Below are 19,585 nucleotides of genomic sequence, written 5' to 3'. Positions count from 1 at the left end.
GCCTCAGGGCCGTCACATGGAGAGAATCATAGTGACCGATGTCATCATGTAGCGAGATAAGAATTTGAAAACACCGGTGAAAACAACAGCATCGTGAATTGATTTGCGGGACTGGAAAAAAAGATATTAAGGCTTACTTACCCCCATACATGTTCATGTTAGGCATCGGCATAATCAAATCCGGGAAGCGCACTTGGACCTCCTCCAATAGATGGCAAGGACACGCAGGACAAGCCCAGATCATTCGACCAATGATACAACCGTCTTTAATGATGATGCCTACGCCATCCTTAAGGGTAAGCTCGTAACTCAAACGAGGGATTCGATAGGCGGTGGCGCCCAAAACTTCGGACGGAGGCTTCGTAAAGGCTGCGCGGTATAGAAAGGGTTTGTGACAGACGGGGCAGACGGCGGCAAAGACGCTGCACCAATGGCCGTGAATCGTTCTTCCGCGTGCCGACAAAAACGCCATCGGAGTCTCGCCCTTTAACTTGGCGCCTCTCCAGAGAGAAGAGCCCGAAAGGCCCATGGCGCGGGTGATGGACGAGCACCTATCTTCCATCCATCGAGGGCTTCTCCATTCCGTCTCGCTGTCGTACCACTCAACCAGTGTTTTCTGTAGGCGTTCACGTCCACCCCGGTGAGCTAAGCGTTCGAGTATTTCCTGCGTATCCTGGCCGCATATTCGCGTTCCCACCGTAGCGATGAAAACGTCCAAGTCAGGACCGGAACAATCCAGAGCTGCTTGGATGACGTGGACGAGCCACGAAAGGCCCGCCATTGACATGGAGAGTCTCTTGCAAGCAGTTACAGTCCCGAATTTCTCGGCTTTGAGAAATAGATCACCCCGTGGCTGTACTCGAAGGCCGTCTGCAACTGACGGCGTCGATGACTGCGCCCCCAGCCCCCACACGTTGACGTCGTGGAAAGCGTTGAACTTGTAGTCGTTCGGATTGCGTGGTGTCATCAGAAGCGGGCTGTAGTCTCCCGAGTCCATGCAAGCTCGGGCAATCTGCGCACATGCCTCCCTGTCGTCGTCGTGCAGTCGGGCCTCCTCCAAGTCTATCGATAGAAGTCCGAGGATGGCGTAGAAGAAGTCATGTGGCTGGGAGCATTGCCGTGTGCTCAGAAGGGAGAAGGCATGGGCGAAGACGGTGGATTTGTGGGCCCGAATATCCTGCAGCGGTCCGAGCATCCAGGGCACAAGATACATGCTCGCACGTGCGCCTATGAGCCTCTCTATTTCGTAGACGCTGCCTCGGCGCTCTACCTCTTCGTCCCAGATAGCGTTCATCTCGCTGAAGAACAGGTCTCCTCCGCCGTCTGCCATGTGGTAATTTTCCAGAAGGACGTGCACTTTGGTACTTCGAATGAACTCCATGGCTGTCCAGACCCTACGGAACCAGCGGGCATTGCATACACCCGTTACGCCCTTGATTCGATCGTCGGGATTTTCGCTGCGCAATTGTTCAACTGAGACAGGAGAGACGTCGTCGAGATGGACCAAGGTGAAGTCGGCGAGCTTGAAGATATCAGGTATTGCGGCCAGGATTTTGCGTTTGTCGATCCATTGAGGCACGCTGATGTAGTCGTGCCATAGTTCTCGCCCACTACCAAGTTGTTCCTCCACACTGTCGTAGATGCGCAAGGGCAATGTGTATGCCAAAACCTGTGTGTGTGCCGATGGCGTTCTCGTTCGTCCTTCTTTTTGCGCAATTGCAAGGTCCGAGTCCCAAACATGCGATACTGCGATGTATTTGGCGTCAACCGCACACTTCAGATGTCTATCGTAGAGTAGTATCGAATTGCCGGGGACGTCGATGGTCCGAGACGGTTGCTGCCTGTACACATGGTCGTTCCGCAGTGGTTGCAGACGGAATGTGCGAATGATGGCCTCCGGCGCAATCAGCTCGCCGCAGACGCAGCAAGATAAGGCATTCGGATCACTTTCGTACCACAGAGCCTCCAGTGCGCGAGATCCCAGATAAGCCATTCGAATAGCTCCACTTGCTTATGTGGAAGAGTCAATATGGATTGATGGCGATTCGATTCGGGGGCACGAGAGGTTTTCAGACATTTCGGAGAAGACTGGCTGGGGGCTGCGTCGCCAATAAATAGACAATGGTGCGTAGCCTCGACGATCATTGCCGAATAACCACAGACAATGCAACCCCCATGCCCGTCAGCTTACGCGATGATCTGGACGGTCGGCAAAAAGAAGAAGAAAAAACTAACAGAGATTGTAAATTACGCCGTGAGTGGAAATCGAAGTTCACATCCACCAAAAGACTCCCTGCTTACCACTCCTTCGTCACCGCAAACACTCGTGTCTCTTGCTCGATGATTCCCAACCCCGCCCCCACCAATTCCGCCGTTAACCGCCATGTTCAGAATCGGCACTTGAGCAGAATTTCACGTGCCTGAGTCCGAGCCCATATTCGAGATCGACGGCCGACATGCTTCCAGTGAAGGAAGTTCGCCGAAGGTGGGCCGGGGTGATACGTCCACTCGCCGAAGCCCCGGGCTTTGGAGTCGCGGATCAAGGAACATCCCGACACCATAGCCCTGTGCGCGCGTATGTGATACTTTATCTCCGCCCTCTCTCGTCTTTCTTCGAAGTTTCCCCGTCCAATGATGAAGGTCGTCGAACATTCAGACTGTTGTAAAGGATCCAATATTTCAACGCCTAAGTTGTTTGCTTTTAGAAAGCAATCGACGGTGCCGGGAGAGGAGAACGATGAAAGTCGCGGCTATTAGAGCTTGCAGCAACAAGGCAACAATAAGGTATGCTTTACCACCGCCGTGGGCACGGTCTAATCCAGACTGACTCCACATAGAGTTGGCTCTTTTCGCGAGGAACTGGCGAGTATTCTCCCAGAAATCAGGTGGCGGAGGAAGAACCGCTTTGGATGCTTGGTGGCAGTCGGCTGATTTCTGCAAAATCCTTAGCGTAGACCTTTAACGTAAGCTTGTTATTGCAGACCTGATCCGCACAGTACTCGATATAATCTTTTCGCGCTGTCCAGGCAGAGAATTTGTTCGCATTGAATGCCGCCCAGACGCCGACGATTGTAAGTGCTAGTGAAGCGACGCCAATCATGAAATCTCTGAGGGACCACCAATCCCCGATGGCTTCCCATAGGCCTGGCCAATGGTTACGAAGCTTCGCCGGTTGATGATGTGGTGGATTGGTTTCTGATGGCTCGTCACTTTGACTTCGGGTGGGTCTTGAATGATCGGTTTCAACTGCTGCCGTGGCGTTTTGCCGACGATTTGAAGGCAAGGCCATCGTCTTGAGACCTCCTCCGTTTGTCTGGCTCCTTGGGAAGGTGCTGCCTGGCTTGACGTATAACAAATCGAAGTGACAGAGAATGAAGGACCGTAGTTAATTCCGCTTGGAACTGAATCTGTTGACCTAGAACTAAATCGTAGGACTAAGGCTGGGCTTATATGCTCTCTCGGGCTCGGGAGGAAAATACTACCACACGGCCACGATCACGCCATTCGATTACTTTTACCTGCAATGCTTACCAACATATATAAAAATAAAATCGGGAACCGAACAGACGCTTCACTTCCGGCGTGCATATCGTATTCAGGCGCCCAATTCCTGTTGTGCTCCAGCCATGTAAGAAAGCGGGGAAGACCCTTGTCCTTTTCGGCCTCACACCCTTAGCTACACCTGCAAGTTGTTTTCGTTAGTGTAACCGAATGCTCAGCCTTGAAGCCATAATAAGTCCAACAATGGAAACACTGAGCACTGATAAGCTTATGGTAGGAGATTGGACGGCCCCAAGGTCTCCGCATTTCTACAAGTAATAGAAATGAATTTCGACCCTTCCATATCGTATGCGTATCACGTCCTGTAGTGGCCAGCCTTGCGCACAAACTTGCTTACTGTTCGCCAACCCTAGCTTGGCCCCAACGCCACCCTGCACGCCGCCCTGCGATCCTCAGCTGGCTCCCCGCACTCCATCGTTCCAACCACTCACCAGCTATAGCATCGTGTAATACTGCGGCTTGAACTATTTCGTGTGCACATCACCTGCCACCAATGCCAGTTTACGCATGCCTGTAGGTCAGTCTCAAGGTTTAATCTTATAGGCCCATCCCTCGAAGTGTCCGTAAGCATCCGGCTCGACTGCCACCGGGAGCATCTGGTTGGATACGTCGTGAAAGAAAGTGGTGGCTTAGGCGTCGTAGCTGGCGGATTCCTTCAAAACCTCACGGGGGTCTATTGTTGTCTGAGCTTTAGACAAGGCTGAGAGTTTATGATTGACGCATTCGCACTCCTCGTGTCTAGGTATCCATTCGGGCCAATGCTCCTTTCAAGCCGGTGGCGCACTCCCAACTTTGTTGGCTAGGTCTCGTCCGCCGAGAGAGCCATACCTGTGGGCTTTGGTGACTTGCCTGAAAATAATTGCATCAGAGTTTCTTACATGGGATAACAATCTGGCCAATCAGGGCCGCCGGTCTCATTACGGCACGGCCATGGCAGGCGGAAGAGGAGACTGGCGGTATCCGTGTCATGCTTCGAGTTCGGCGGCATACTGAGGAACACCGCAATTTGAAAGCCTTGAGGCCGAGATGGGCATGTTGGCCGCGTCGCTCAACTGCTTGGAATTGACTGCCGACACTCGACTCCCGAAGGTGGAAGGCTATTTCTACCACGCCGAAAGTCGGCAGTTTCTCTTCGCCCAGACGCCACCACACCCGACCGTGTCCTTGATGACGCTGGAAGACGCAATTCGGGAAGACAGCTTCCTCGAAGTCGAAGTCCCGCTGAACCAACGCCTGAAACTAGCGTTGAGAGTGACCGAAGCGATTCTCTTCCTCCACTCGGCGGGCTTCGTCCATAAGAACATCTCTTCCTCGAGCGTCGTGGTTCTAGAGCGCGACTACCCGCATTGTGATGAGGTCTCCCCCTACCCCGCCCTCGACAATGCGTACGTCATGGGCTTCGACTTGATTCGCGGAGTTGAGGCGCGAACGTCCAAGGAAGGCGCCGTCAGAGAGGCCGATGAGTTGCCAAGGCTGATCTGGGAATTTGACATTTTTCAGCACCCGGATCGGCTGCAGGGGCCTTCCAGCCCTCGGTACACCAAGACGTACGATGTATACAGTCTGGGCGTATTGCTGCTTGAAATTGGGCTGTGGGAACAACTGCCGGAAGCCATCCCGGACTTGGACGAGGAGAACCCGTCGAGCTGGACAGAGGAACTGAAAGCCGTTGTTCCAAAGCTCAGTCCGAGAACGGGGGAGAGATACCAGCGCCTGGTTTCCTGGTGCCTTGGTATGGATGGATGTGAGATTGTGAAGGAGATTGAGTTCGCGGAACAAGTGCTGGATCCACTAGATGAGATGGTGAATGCACTGTCTTAAAGCAGGCTAGAGCCTTACTCTTATGAGATATTCTATGACTTAGGTGTGCAGTGACCTTGGGGTGAGGTTGTCTTTGAAACCGATGGAGGGGTGGTCTTAGGGTATTTGATTGGAATAATAGCAGCCGCTAGACAATTTAGGTAGAGGGATATTTACTTTAATAACCTTCAAGCAATAGTAAAAGACCCCCACTTGTCAGAACCCCGCTCGAGGTGTTCGTTAGGAATGACTGTCTTCCCTATCCTCTCATACAGTTTTCCCTTCTCAGGTCCACTTCCCTGGTGGCTCTCAACAATAAGAAGAACTACAACCCCCCAACGCACCCTGTCTTGTGAGTCAAAGAGGATTGGTGCATCTGGATGCTTCGGAGGGTCAAGAAGTAAGCCCACACAAGGAATCCCTTTATCGAGACCTGGGTCGTCCACCAAGTCTCGCGGCAGTAGCTGAAAGTTGTAGGAACGAACAACCTCTTCACTTTGCATGACCACTCGTAAGTTGAGCTTATTTTCGAGTGGAGGATACCGTTCCTCATGTTTGGGTCGAGGACATTGGCTGACCCGCTTGATCGTCAACGGCGCAGATCGACAGCTGAAGATGATGTGGGGAATTCTCCAATGTGACGCTGTTTCGGTTCCTCTCTGAATGACCTGATCCATATCGTCCGCTGGGCTGCCGTCCTCCTGCTCCACGTGGACACGTGCATACGCTCTGTCTTCGTTCATCAGTGGCCAAAGGCAGTCGTATGGTCCAACAAAACGTGTTCCTTCCCATCCAGCCCAAGACCAGCTTGGGAACCCTTCACGCCTCTTGCTCGGCGTTGGAAGCTCCCATGTCAGATTGATGGAAAAAAGGATTCTGCCATGAGTTGCTGTCCATGTTCTTCCATTCGTCCATGCGGTAAAGAGGTACACCAAAGATGTGCCAGCATATGAAGTCAGGCCATTTCGTTTCAGTGTACTTCTCAAGGATCCCCAACAGTGCATTCAGGATGTCGTCTTGACGGCTCAAGGATCTCTGAGTGTATTCGTTGATTCGTGGCCAGATGTCATAATGGCTGAATCCAAACGTGAAGAACCCATCGACATCCTCGGGTACGTTGTACGAGTCGGTACTTGCAGAAGACAGTGACACAGCCTCTGACCGACCGACGTGGGTGTATCCCTCATAAGTGGTGCTGCTTGGGAGGGTTTTGTTGCACTAAAAGTACAGTTGCTGATCGGTAAAAACGAATCTCCTACGCGACAGGAGAGCTTCCTGGTAGGTCCATCCTCGGGTTGACCATACCGACGAAGCAATCAGAAGGCGAGGGTCTGGCAGAGTTACCACCAGTCTGTGCGAGCCGAAGCTGACTTCAGGTAGTTCTGCTCTCTCCTTAGTCACCCCAGGTAGCCCGTGTGTAGGGGAATCTCCCGCAGCCGCGACAAGGGTGACCTCCGCGCCGATGTAGATCTTGTGCATCAAAGAGATCTGCTCATGTCTTCCAGGGTCCTGAGCGCCCTGTGGAACACAGTAACGATCGATCCATAGGCACTTGATGCCCAACTTCTGGGTGGCCAGGATCGCATCCTCAATCGTTGCCGGGAGAGGTTGCGGCAATTTGCCCGTTTCATCGGTCGGACTTGCTTGGGATGTCCCCCAACAATAGGATAGGGCGGCGTAGATGTCTCCCTGTTGGTAGAGTCGAATTTCTCTCGTTGCGCAATCGATTACCCTCAAGTTCGGGATGTTGCTCGTCGGTTCCGTCTCACATGATTCGCCATGATCTTGCTTGCACTCATGCATCCAGCGCTTCACCACTCCGAAATTAATCTTTCTCGGAAGCCTGAGGGTTGCCTGCTCACATGGATGCAGGTCAGACGCAAAGCCTAGGCCACCAGGAAGACTTGATTCGTTGTTTTTTGTGTGCGGGGTCCAAAGCCGAGCTTTCGCATCTCCAGGTTGACAGACTGTCAGGCGATTGCCCGGGCTTTTCGGGTCCGGTTGTACCTGAACCAAATGGTAGACATGGTTTTCTGAGAGGTCAGGCCTGATAAAGGCTATTGCGGAGCAAAGTGCGCATTCAGGGGGTCGAAGGCGATGCGGTGGTTTGAATACATGGAATATTCTGTCCGAATCTGAGGTTCCGGAGAAAAAGTCCTGTAGATCAATATTCTTGCACCTCGGGCAAAGCGGAGAGCTAAGACGTCCATGGTGCTGCTCGTCTGCATTCATGTTGTTCTGCTTGGTTCCGACTTGTAGAGAGACAATTGCGTGGGACAGGATTCACGGAATTCAACGATTGCAGGCGTCAGTCTGAAGATGGCCAGGGCCGCTGAAATAAATGCGAACAAGTGTCACGGGGCTGGAGCCGCCTAGCATGAGGACTATGCCCGATACGACCACGATGAGCGATATATCTCGGTGGGGCCGAGAAATCTGCAGGTAAAACTTGAGTTGGCATTTATCCGCCCGCAGTGCAGCGGCTGCGGCGAGCGCTCCGAGCACATGATGCTGCTGACACGCGTGTGCGACATCGTATCTGCAAATGGACGCGTCGGCGCGCAGCACGCAGACTCCCGATTTTCCCTGTCCGCCGCTGGAGTCGCTGCTCCTGGGCGGCTACGTGAGACGCGCCGCCTCGTCTTGCACCAGCCACGCCTGCAGGCAGCCGAGACCAAAGTCCGCCGCCTCGCCACCTATCTCGCTGTGTCACTCGCTGCCCCCGAGCACTCCGCTTTCACCCGGCTTGTTTTCGCCGTTTTTTGTAGACGTGTCTTTGGCGCAATGCACCATGTAGCTATCGTTGGCGTTGGCAGCGTCTTCCTTTCCACTGATCCTAGCTCGACCTCAAGCGATATCCAACTCGACGTCCAGCAGCGGCATGACGGACTGCAAGCTCGAGTCGGGCTGCTTAGGGGCACCATCTGGGACGAGTGGCCAATCAGAACCTCCGCACGCCGCAATTGCCCGACGACTCAAGAAGTGGCTCACGCAAGACATGGGGCGCCCGGATAGTTTCAAGAATCTGGTAGGCAGTGGGAAAAAGGATTTTTGTTATTTCATGTGCGAGTTGGAAGCGTGTAGTGCCATATTTGGCGTGTCAATGTGGCATTGTGGTCCTTGAGGTACCGAAGTCTTCTCCGCCCCCTCGACATATCTACAATTATCTTCTTGTAAAGTGGATCAAATAACTACTGGACTTCCATAATTTACAAGGTAACCTGCATTCGAAGAATCGTCAACACGCTCCAAGGCATCGGGACCAGTTCCCATTAGGTAACCCGGGCGTTGCGTCGGACCTGGGTCCGCATGGACGCCACCGATGACCGTCCTGTTTTAAAGCTGCACGAGCCATCGGACTGGTGTCCTTGGCCCCGGGTCGCAACGTGCTGACGTCTTCGCACTCCGACCGTGTGGACCGGGTGCCAGCTGGTCGGGTCCACCGTTTCGGCATATAACCTGCGCCGTGTCCGCCCATCTCCCGTCTCCCGTCTCCCCGTCTCAACAACACCGTGGTGTTCATCACCGCCGTCTTGGCGCCTCAGTCACGCCATTCGCATCCACATCCATCACACCTCGGGCCCGTCGAATCTGCCAGCGTTGCACCCGCATACACCACACATACGAAGACTTTTTAACAATGAATACTGAATTTAAGTGCCCAGCACCTCGAAGCTATAGATGCTGTTTCATAAAGCTAGATGGACTACCAGAATAAGGAAGGCGACTTTCTCCGCTCCAGCGAGATCGATCGACCCCATACCGCCCCCGCACGATGCCCCACGACACACGGCCGGCCGCAACTTCTCAGCCATGCGCCCAAGGTGCAACAGCACAACAACGAAAACAAGAAGCACTCAGCCGAAGCTACCGCGCCCCCCTACCCGCCGGCCTCACCGCTCGACCCGCCTCGCGCCGCACAAACTTATCGATCGGCTTGAACCCGCAACTGGCATGCCTCAGCACCAATTCCTTGAGCTCGAAAACGGCGTCGTTCAACCCCGCCAGCTCCCCGCGGAGACGCTTGTTCCGCGCTAGCAGCTCCCCGTGCCGCTCCTGCAGCTCCGTCGTCCAATCCCGCTTCTTCTCCCGGCACTTCTTCGCCGCCACCCGGTTCTTCGCCAGGCTTAGCTCGCGCCGCGCAGTGTGCGAAGAACCGCCGGCCTCGGCTGAGTCCGTTCCCGCGCCCCGACGACGCCGCCGCGTGGTGGGCTTGCGAGTTGGGCTTGCGGGCGTCGTCTCGTCTGACGAGGATGATGATGGTCTGCGTGACGTCGAGGCCGTGGACGGGTCGGGGCTTGTCGAGTCCGTCGCCGGACTCGACGTGTCCGGGCCTGGGCTCCGAATGATCGACTGCTGCTTGTCGTCGAACTCGTACGAAAAAAGGCTGTCCCGACGTGTCGAGTCGTCGAAGGAGAAGCCGGACATGGGAGGCGTCAGGTCCAGTGATGTGGGGATGCCGGGAATGGGAGGCGACTGGTCTAGTGATGTGGGGCCGTTGAGCTGGGCCGTGAAGTCGTCACTGGCGCCGACGGAAGGGGTCTCCCAAGGGTTGGGGAGAAGATCGTCGAGGAAGCCGGCGAAGGGATCTGAGAAGACAATTGGATCCGCGCTACCGCCGTCGAAGGTCCGACAAGCATCGAAATCAGTCATGAGGTCTGGTGGGGCGGTGGGGAGAAGGATCTGTTGGTCGCCGTCCATGAACGCCATGGTTTCGACTTGGGGCTGCCGAGGGCAAGTATCAAAGCCGAGCAGAGTAAGGCCGGTGCACCGAGAGTTGGGTAATGAGATGAGAGATTGCTGCTGATGCATTCAACAGATGGAGTGCGTTGTGGAGTTGGATGGCCGAGCGTGTCCCCACAAGAGATGGAGCAAATATAAAGGGCGTGGAGGAAGGAGTGACGCCAGCATGTGCTTGCCCTGGGAATAACGCACGTCTGGGGTAGACCAGGGGCACCCCGTGGGACGACGGCAGTGGAGATAGCACCGGACAGCCACGCTGAGCCCAGAGCGCTGACTGGGCAGAGGCGTGGCAGGGACGGGAAACAACGTGGGAAGCGTGCGCCGGAAAACCCTCCGCGCTAGAAATAGAGTTGTTTAGCAGCGGCGGATAGGGGACAGGATAGCAGTGGCTAAACTGCATGCGCGGTAGCCTTGGTACGTGCCACGCGCTAGCTGCGCGCGCGTTGGGCAAATAGCCCACGCAGCGGACGGAGCGAAACGGGCTTAGCATACCTCTAGCGCATACTTCTATTCGCCGAATCGCTCGCTCCCCACCAAGGCCGCCTGTACTAATAGCCACAGCGACAGGGCTCTATCCGCTGCATTTCTCACAGAAAGCCGAGAATTTGCAGTGGATAACGTAGCCCCGACGCACGGCCCAAAAACTGCTAAACAACTCTAATGTTTGCCCCAAAAACCCGGCGTCTTTCGGCATCTTGCGGCAAGTCTCATCCTACCCGCTTAACATGCTTTCCGACCACCTGATCGGATGGTGCCCTAGCGCTCCCGTTCGACAACCGATGGTTGCGTCGAGCTTACATCACGCTCATCCGACGCAGCTCTTCGTTTACGCGAAGACTAAAGCGTCGATCCCGACGCAACCGGGCTAGCCTTGGTCGCAACGCAGGTAGGATGATTAGTATTTTTGACAATTCCCGCTGTTCGTGCAAGCCGCAACCCTGGCTGCTTGCTCTGAATGGTCCGGATTGAAAAACCGTCCCGGCTTTGCTATCGTCTATCTCTTCGCCTAGCGTCAGATACTAGTGCGTGTACCGGCGCGTTCGCCGACACATCTACCTATACGTCTACTAGATTCAATCCCCTTATTCATAGCGTTGGTGGTGTATAGAGCTTTATACAGTGCCAGAAATCTTCAAACGAAGTGAAGAAGTGGGCAGAGAAGGCGTTTTGGAGAAAAAATTCGAAAATTTCCAGTCCATCTGTTACTCGATATCCAAAACCAACAGATCCACCTCGAGCCCCTGCACGCCCTTCTTCCACAACGAGCTCCCGCTTACCGTCCAGCCGCCCTCGCCCCAATCCACGCTCTTAACCCCGCTCGCCGAAACCGGCAGAGCGATCGTCACGTTTCCCGCGGTCTCCATGTACTCCAAGCTAACAATCGCCACCAGCATCACACCCTTCGCCGGCAGCACCCACGCCGCGGCGTCCAGCCTTTCCCTCCCCTCGACCGCCAGCCGAGTCGTCTTCGCGCCGAGCAGGCAATCCGCCACGTCGCCTCCCGCCAGGGTCTTGGCGAGCGCGGACGTCACGTTCGCCAGGTGCGGCTGCGTCGGCCACGTCCACGCCACGATGCCCTTGGCGCCGTGGTTGACGGACAGCACGGCCATGACGGCCTCCTCGGCCGCCGTCGGGTACCTCGACCAAAACGTCTCGTTGCCAAACGCCGGCGGCACGCCCCAGAAGGCCTTGGGTTCCTGACCCAACCACGACTGGTACTGCCGGAACAGGTCGAGGCGCTCGGAAATATCTTCGAAGTCGCCGGCGCAGTCGTCGCACCCGCAGCAGCCGTACGTCACGTTGCATGCCGTGTCGTACTGCGTCGACCACGACGTGTTGACGGCGACGGGGTAGACGTCGGACAGCACGATGTCGGCGCCGGCCGAGTACGCGCCGTAGTGGAAGTTGTAGCAGTTGAGGCACAGCGAGACCGGGTGGTACGGGTCCAGCGCCTTGATCAGCCCGTACGCGTCCGTCGTCGCGTTGAGCGTGTCCGACGCGCCGTCCGGCTCGTCGCCCGTGTACCACAGCAGCAGGCTCTTGCGGGATTTGAACCGCTCGACCTGCTCCGCCACCGACGACAGGTTCTTGTACGTCCACCGCATGTCGTACATGACCCACAGCTGCAGCGCGTCGCAGACGTCCAGGAACGCGTCGAACTCGGTAAAGTTGAACGCCTGGTTGGCGAGAGCGGCGTTGGGCACCACGTGGATGATGTTGTAGCCGTGGTCCTTGAATGTCTGCGTGTTGGCGACGATGGAGTTCTCGAGCCAGCCGTCCCACGACACGTAGAAGGAGTAGGGCAGGAGGGCGCTCCAGGCGCTGCTGTTGGCCAGGTAGTCTTGGGTGTAGATGCCGCCGTACAGCTTGTCCAGCTTGGCCACGCTGCCGCCGTCGGTGCGGGCGGGCAGCTTGTGCAGCATGGTGGTGGCCAGGTACGACTGGTTGCCGTCGCGGGAGGCGCCGACGAGGGTGATGTTGTACGCGTCGTATTGCGCGGCGAGCCCGCCCAGTGCGAAGCTGAACTCGTTGCCGGTCGAGTTGATCGATACGTTGGCGCTCGAGACCAGAGCCAGCCCGTTGGCGGTGACGGAAATGTCGATGTACAGGTGCGAGAAGGGCGCGGTGGCATTGGTGGATTTGTCGAAGGTGCTGTTGTAGAACGGGGCTCCGTTGGTGTGGGAAAGCGCTGCGTCGACGATGAACGAGGCGAATTGGTCGTCTTCGGTGTACAGGTTCATGCGCGGGTAGACTTGCAGGTTGAGAAGCGGCTCGTCGGAGAGCGGCGGCTCTTCAAGCCAACCGCCCGGCTCAAAGCTAGCATTACTGTGCGGGACGTTAACCGGGGTAAGGCGCACTCGGCAAGCGCACGTACGTAGATCGGTATGCTTTTCCACACCATATGTCGACGCCGGGTGGAGCGTTGAACAGCGCCGTGGCGGACGAGGCCAGAGCGAGACCAGCGAGCGCCGCACGAGCCATGGTTGAGAAAGACGAAGCGTGCAAATCAGGGCGGCAGCGGAGGCGCAACGGTTGTTATACGCGTGGACGGCATTGGCGTAGCAGTCAGATCATGGCGGTAGATACTGTTGTCGCATCTCGAGGTTGCGCTCGGCGGAGATGTCGGGAGCTTAATATCAGAAGAGTGGGAGGCGTCGACGGCGCTCACTTCCCGTCTCTTACTAGCTTGCGGCTCACTTCACCGGCAACGATAACAACAATAAACAACAGTAACCTCGGCCACCATCCTCTCCGCTATCCGTACGCTCGCTTGCGCTCGTGCACTGATCCTTGCCCTTCACGTCTCAGCCTTGCTGTGCGAACATACGCCCCATGCCATCAGCCTTGTATATATGCCTAATGTGGCCCCCATGCGGGGTAATGCTGACGCGTGGCTGAAGGAAAAGATGGCCATCTCAAAGCAATTCACCGCTCTGCCTTTTACGTGCTTGAAGAGCATGGTTAGCCGCCTCCGTCGCCCACAATGCCCCTATCTGCCCGTTATATCAGTCCGACCAATCGATTATCATAGAAAAAAGATAAAGCACTCTGGACCATTACTAGCGCCTTGATTTACCACGTGATCCGTATAGTGTTAGCTCTCCACGGACACTACGCCTTTCGGTGCCGCAGAAGCGCCGCGATGGTCCTTTATCATACCGTTTTCTATCCATTGTCTGGATAGTGCACCCCGCTACGCAGCCTTATCTCATGTCTGGGGACGTCTGCCACCCCAAATTCATCAGCGCGTTTGAATAAGTCGACCGGATCTTCCAGCGGTATGACGTTTCTTTGAGCGATTAGATGCCCTCGTGGGCAGATTAGCTCGGCATCGACCATCCAACCGTGAGGAACGTGGAAGCCAGGTGGCAATGGTTAGAGCTTTCTACTCTAACGCCGAGTCCGTAATTGTATGCTTGGGGGACTTCGCCGTTCATATCGTTGCTGAGTTCAGTCCACATGCCGACCGTTAATTGGAACGATACGGTACGTCCGACAGTATACCTCATATATCGCCTGACGAGATCAAGCGACATAGACTCCCTTTTCCCTGAGGCCGTTGATCGCGTCAACTTACCTTTTGGTTGGTGAATGCTTTGTGCATGATATCATACCACCAATCCACTAAATTTTCCTGACGGACAGATGGGATGTTTTGTCGGCGATACCGTGCGAGACGATCTGAATTTTAAAGTCGTGTGGGGATGTTGAAACACGCTACATCACATTTAGTACAGTCACTTTTGAGTGGAAGGGCTGAAAGCGCAGCACGGAGAACCAACTTCCGTTATGGGAAGTCGCCAAGACAATGGGGCTACCGGTAGCCGCCCGGATTTGCCAACTCGGGCGTAGGGCAAAGGATAGGCGCGGGGAGCGGCGCAGTGATGCGCGGACCGCCCCGCCGTGAAACGTCTGACATGATCTTAGTGGCAGTAGTCTCGAGGCATTTAATAAGGTGCCAGACTACCGCCGCAAGGTGTATCTTGATCTTCTCTCTTTCTGCGACGTCATGTCGGTCCTTGACGCCGACAACCTGCGCTTGCCGCTCGTTTCGGCCCCCACACACATGTCCACCGCCCTCGTCACAGCCGTCTTCCTGGCACTGCTCGTGTTGCTCGCCAGCGCCGCTTTCAAACACCTGCCGGATGACAAAATATATCCAGGGCTCGAGATCGTGGGCATGCGCCCTGGCGACACCATCTCGCAGGCGAAGCAGCGCTATATTGAACACTCCAGATCGATCCTCGATGAGGGGACCGCAAAGGCATGCTACAGCCACCGCCCCGTGATATATATCCAAAGCTGACGAGAATGGCCACTTCTCCCTTGCACAGCACCGGAAACCGTTCCAGGTCCTGACGCCGACGGGCCCGCTCATCGTCCTCCCGGCGAAGCATGTCGACGAGATCAAGAGCCTCCGGGGCCTCTCGTTCCACGAAACCATCGCCAAAGTAAGAGAGTATCACGCAATGTTGCGAAGCGGGAAAACGTCCATGGTGGCTGCTGACAAACTTCTTTAGTCATTCTTTGTCAGACTCCCGGGCATGTCATTGGCCGGCGGCATGGCGGGATTCAAGTTCATCGTCGAGCACGATGAGGTCTTCAACGAGGTCGTGAGGTTGCATCTGACGAGAAGATTAGGTGCGTCACGTTGCCTACTTCTTCCACACTTCGTTGCAAACACTTCGGCTGATTCGACCCAGGCAAGCTCACAGCAGACATCGCATCCGAGGCCGCCCTAGCAATCGAACAAAAGTTCCCGCCCTCCAAAGGCCAGCAAAGCCCCCAGTCCGACGGCGCAAGCAGACGAGAGAGAAACCGAACACTAACAGCCACCCAGACTGGACCCCCGTCGTCTTCCTCCCCGCCGCCGTCCACCTCGTCGCCCGCCTCTCGGCCCGCGCCTTCCTCGGCCGCGCCGCCTCGCGCGACGAGTCCTGGCTCCGGCTGTCCACCGCCTACGCCCACGACTCGGTCAGCTTCGTCCGCGCCCTGCGCCGCTGGCCCCCCGCCCTGCGGCCCCTCGTCCAACACCTCCTCCCCGAGCGCCGCCGCCTCCGGGCCTGCGAAGCCCAGGCTCGGAACTTCGTCGCGTCGCTGCAAGAGAAGAGGCGGCGAGGTGATGATGATGCGGACGTCGACGATGCCCTCCGCTGGCAGGAAGAGGCGTGCGAAAGGCGCGGAGAGGAGGCAACGGACGCCGTCGGCTGCCAGCTCGCGCTCGCGCTGGTCGCCGTGCACACGACGTCCATGGCGCTGACGAGGGTCGTTTTCGATCTCTGCCGGAACCCGCAGTGGATCGAGCCGCTGCGCGAGGAGGCGCGGAGCGTGCTCGCCGCCGAAGAGGGGGGCGACGGCGACGGCGCGGTGTGGGGGAAGTCGACCCTGGTGCGCTTGCGGCTGATGGACAGCGTGCTGAAGGAGTCGCAGCGGCTGAGTCCCGTGCATCTGAGTACGTCTTTTACTTCCCTCCTCCACCCGCCTCGCCCCTAAGCCAGACCACTGCCAACCGCCGAACCTCACATCGCTGACTCCCAACAACAACAACACCAGCCCTCATGACCCGCGTCGCCACCGCCGACGTCGTCATCCCCTCCCTCCCCCACCTCCCCCTCCCCACCGGCACCATGCTCGCCATCTCGTCGTCGGAACCGCTCCGCGACCCGCGCACCTTCCCCGACCCGCACCTCTTCGTCGGCGACCGCTTCCTGCGCCTCCGGGAAGAGGCCCTGGCCGCCGCAACCGCAGCCGGAACGGCGGAGGACAACGACAGTGCCACCGCAGGCAACAAGTGGCAGTACGCCACCACCAGCGCCCAGCACCTCGGCTTCGGCCACGGCCCGCACGCCTGCCCCGGCCGTTTTTTTGCCGCCGCGGAGCTGAAGGTCGCGTTGGCGCTGCTGCTGTTGGGGTATGATTGGCGCTTGGGCGAGGGAGTTGAGGGCGGGAATGTCGAGGTGGCGCAGGATATCGTGCCGGATCCGGGGGCGGTGGTGTGTTTTAGGAGGAGGGAGGAGCGAGGGATGGGGGGTTCGTAGATCGGGCTGTTTGATGAGGGTGCGTGAGGCTCTTTTGCCGTCGTGGGCGCTGCCGGGGTGTCGTGTGGATGATGTAATGACTGTTCAACATTCGCGTGCGCGCCGGGTGATGACGAAGTGGGACAATCCAACGAGCGGCATCTCGAGCAGCACAGGTCGAAGTGATATCTAATGACATGGTTGCATTATTTGGAGAAATGTCTTATATTTCATTGACGCAACTGACCATCTGCTCAACCCGCATCACCACTCCCTGATGCCGCCATCCACGCCAAAGAACTCCTTGCACTGCCACGGCTCCGTCTCCTTCGCAACCCTCCTCACCATCTCCTCATCAACCTCAATCCCCAAGCCAATCCCGCTCGGCGCCTTGACGAAGCCCTCGTCGATATCAAACACGGCGGGATCCTTCAGGTACGTCAGCAAATCGACATCTCCCGCCTCGACATTGTAATGCATGCCCAAGCTCATCTCCAGAATCGCAAAGTTGGGCGTGCTCAGCGCGACCTGCAGGCTCGCGGCGAAGGCAACGGGGCCGAGCGGGCAGTGCGGCGCGATGGCGACGTCGTACGCCTCGGCCATGTGCGCGATGCGCCGCGTCTCGGAGATGCCCCCCGCGTGCGCGATGTCCGGCTGCAGCACGTCGACGTGCGAGAGGAACGGCTTGACGTCCCACCGCGTATACAGCCGCTCGCCGAACGCGATCGGGATCGTCGTCAGCCCGCCGAGCTGCTTGAGCGCCTCGGGGTGCTCGCACAGCAGCGGCTCCTCGATGAAGAGCGGCTGGTAAGGTTCCAGCGCTTTGGCGAGCTGCTTCGCCATGGGCTTGTGGAGACGCCCGTGGAAGTCCAGCCCGGCGTCGAGCCCGAGCGCTTTGACGGCCTTGAGGCGCTGGACGGTGGCGTCGAGGGCGGACGGGCTGTCGAGCCAGTTGACGTCTTCGGTTGCGTTCATCTTGACGCATTTGAGGCCTTGGGCGATTCGGGCTTTGCTGCGAGCGAGCTGTCAGTAGGGATGTGTGAGGTTCCCGGGGACGATCATTGCACGTACGCTGCAACCTCGACGTCGGCGGGGCGGTCGCCGCCGATCCAGGCGTAGACCTGGACCTTGTTGCGCACTTTGCCACCGAGTAGCTGCCATACTGGGACTTTGAGTGTACGGCCTGCGCGATGCGTCAGAAGCTGTCTCGCGTCCAAGGGTTTCCGGCTTACCTTTCAGATCCCATAGGGCAATGTCGATTCCGGAGAGAGCAGACATGAACACTGGGCCTCCGCGATAGAAGCCATGTCTCCAGAACTTCTGCCAGATGTTTTCGATGTCGCTGCGAGCAGTATCGGTCAACTGATATGCCGGCTATGAGAGTGTTGCGTGCAGAATCTCACCTGGCTTCCATGCCAATGAGCCTGACGATCATTTCATCCAAGGCTCCCTCAACTGCAAGATCGTGTCCTTCCAGCGTTGCTTCCCCCCACCCATACTCCCCAGTCTCGTCGACGATCTTGACCATGAGCCATCGTGGCTTGACACGGAAGTACTCGACAGTCTTTATCTTCGCCATCGCTCGGAGTCTAGTGTAATGGATCCAATGATTGGGAAGTAGACAACTGTCAAGTGAGGAAGAGGGCATCAGCAACAGTTGTACCGTCACGGCAGCGAGCGTGGGGGCCTCCGGTGCAACAACTGCGGGGGATGACGGCGTGGGGGGTGTGCCCGCTTTCTGTTTCGACTACCCCACAACATCGCCCCGGTAATCCCACCAATAATGCTTGCTCAATGTGTCTTGGAGGAGGTGGGGAACCCCACCTCGGATGTGATTCGCTCGGGATATATATATATATTGCAGACTACGGCTACGCATTACATCCAGAACCGCTGAACCTCCGGACCCCGCACTTACCCGACGCTCGTGTGCCTCTACCTGCCCATCCAGCCTCCATCCACAGTCAGGACTTCTCCCGACACATAGAGACTAGCCTTGCTGGCGAGGAAGACGGTCGCGCCCTTGAAGTCATCCGGAAGGCCCCATCGCCCCGCCGGGATCCTCGCGAGGATGCTCGCCGCGCGCTCCTTGTCGTTGATCAGGGCCTCATTCATGTCCGTGGCGACATAGCCGGGAGCAATGGCGTTGACATTGACCCCTTTGGACGCCCACTCGTTCGACAAAGCTTTTGTCAACTGCGCCACTCCGCCTTTTGCGGCTGCGTAGGCTGGTACGGTGAGGCCGCCCTGGAACGACACCAGCGATGCTACGTTGATGATGCTGCCGCGGTGGCCTCGCGCGTCGGGCTCTCGAGTCAACATGTGGCGTCCGAAGTCTCTGCAGAGCGTGAAGACCGTGGAGAGGTTGACTTGCAGCACCTGACATTGCAAATCAGCACAGCGTCATTCCGTGGGAGAGGAGCGGTTCACCTCGTCCCAGTCGCTCGTGGGGAAGACGTGGCTCGGATGCCTTCTCTGGATGCCGGCGCACGTCACGAGGATATCAACGTCGTGCTTGTTGGAAAGCACACGCTCTGCAATGCCGGCCACGTCTTCGTTCGATGACAAGTCCGCCGTCACAATGGTGGCTTTCCTGCCCAGCTCTGCTATCTTGGACTTGGTTGCTGTGTTCTTGTCGTCTCGCTATGCGTTTGAGGAGGCGTTAACAAGAAGTGGCAGAACCCAGCTGGGGAAGACGCACTTGTATGAGGACAATATCCGCTCCAGCCTCCGCCAAAGCCACTGCCATGGCTGCCCCGATGCCTCGCGTCCCCCCTGTGACGGCGGCCGTGCGGCCCTCGAGCGAGAACAGACTCTCGACATACGAATTTCCCATGGTGGCGTTGTTGCAACGGCGCAGCAGCGGCGGTGTCTCAGACGATATCCAATGCTTCGCGGACTGCCCCGCAAAGCCATTCACAACATGACCTCGGCAATACTTCAAGTAAGCAGGAGTCTCTTCA

At 57.1% G+C, this 19,585-nt stretch overlaps 6 protein-coding genes across 6 annotated transcripts; 2 read left to right on the top strand and 4 right to left on the bottom strand.

The window, feature by feature from the left end:
- Positions 1-4,587: 4,587 nt before the first annotated feature.
- On the top strand, positions 4,588-5,382 carry SLS55_000015 (uncharacterized protein; the record flags this gene model as incomplete). Its single annotated transcript, XM_066771532.1, has 2 exons — positions 4,588-4,595; positions 4,680-5,382. The coding sequence occupies 2 exons, from the start codon at positions 4,588-4,590 to the stop codon at positions 5,380-5,382; spliced, it is 711 nt and encodes a 236-aa protein (XP_066636811.1).
- Positions 5,383-9,228: 3,846 nt separating this feature from the next.
- On the bottom strand, positions 9,229-10,071 carry SLS55_000014 (uncharacterized protein; the record flags this gene model as incomplete). The annotated part of the gene is made up of 2 exons (XM_066771531.1): positions 9,229-9,973; positions 10,067-10,071. 2 exons carry the CDS (start codon positions 10,069-10,071, stop codon positions 9,229-9,231), a joined length of 750 nt encoding a protein of 249 aa, XP_066636810.1.
- Positions 10,072-11,306: 1,235 nt separating this feature from the next.
- Positions 11,307-13,086, bottom strand: SLS55_000013 (uncharacterized protein; the record flags this gene model as incomplete). The annotated part of the gene is made up of 2 exons (XM_066771530.1): positions 11,307-12,930; positions 13,004-13,086. The coding sequence occupies 2 exons, from the start codon at positions 13,084-13,086 to the stop codon at positions 11,307-11,309; spliced, it is 1,707 nt and encodes a 568-aa protein (XP_066636809.1).
- A 2,112-nt stretch (positions 13,087-15,198) lies between these two features.
- Positions 15,199-16,098, top strand: SLS55_000012 (uncharacterized protein; the record flags this gene model as incomplete). The annotated part of the gene is made up of 2 exons (XM_066771529.1): positions 15,199-15,203; positions 15,438-16,098. The coding sequence occupies 2 exons, from the start codon at positions 15,199-15,201 to the stop codon at positions 16,096-16,098; spliced, it is 666 nt and encodes a 221-aa protein (XP_066636808.1).
- Positions 16,099-16,886: 788 nt separating this feature from the next.
- SLS55_000011 (uncharacterized protein) lies at positions 16,887-18,201 on the bottom strand (the record flags this gene model as incomplete). Its single annotated transcript, XM_066771528.1, has 4 exons — positions 16,887-17,634; positions 17,694-17,805; positions 17,855-17,964; positions 18,026-18,201. The coding sequence occupies 4 exons, from the start codon at positions 18,199-18,201 to the stop codon at positions 16,887-16,889; spliced, it is 1,146 nt and encodes a 381-aa protein (XP_066636807.1).
- Positions 18,202-18,557: 356 nt separating this feature from the next.
- Positions 18,558-19,458, bottom strand: SLS55_000010 (uncharacterized protein; the record flags this gene model as incomplete). The annotated part of the gene is made up of 3 exons (XM_066771527.1): positions 18,558-19,001; positions 19,053-19,265; positions 19,324-19,458. 3 exons carry the CDS (start codon positions 19,456-19,458, stop codon positions 18,558-18,560), a joined length of 792 nt encoding a protein of 263 aa, XP_066636806.1.
- Between the last annotated feature and the right edge of the window lie 127 nt (positions 19,459-19,585).

The sequence above is a fragment of the Diplodia seriata genome (assembly GCF_021436955.1).
Source record: "Diplodia seriata strain FDS-637 chromosome Unknown scaffold_1, whole genome shotgun sequence".
NCBI classification, from domain to species: Eukaryota; Fungi; Ascomycota; class Dothideomycetes; order Botryosphaeriales; family Botryosphaeriaceae; genus Diplodia; species Diplodia seriata.
Note: the sequence above shows the minus strand (reverse complement) of the source record. Positions and strands in the feature narration are given on the sequence as shown.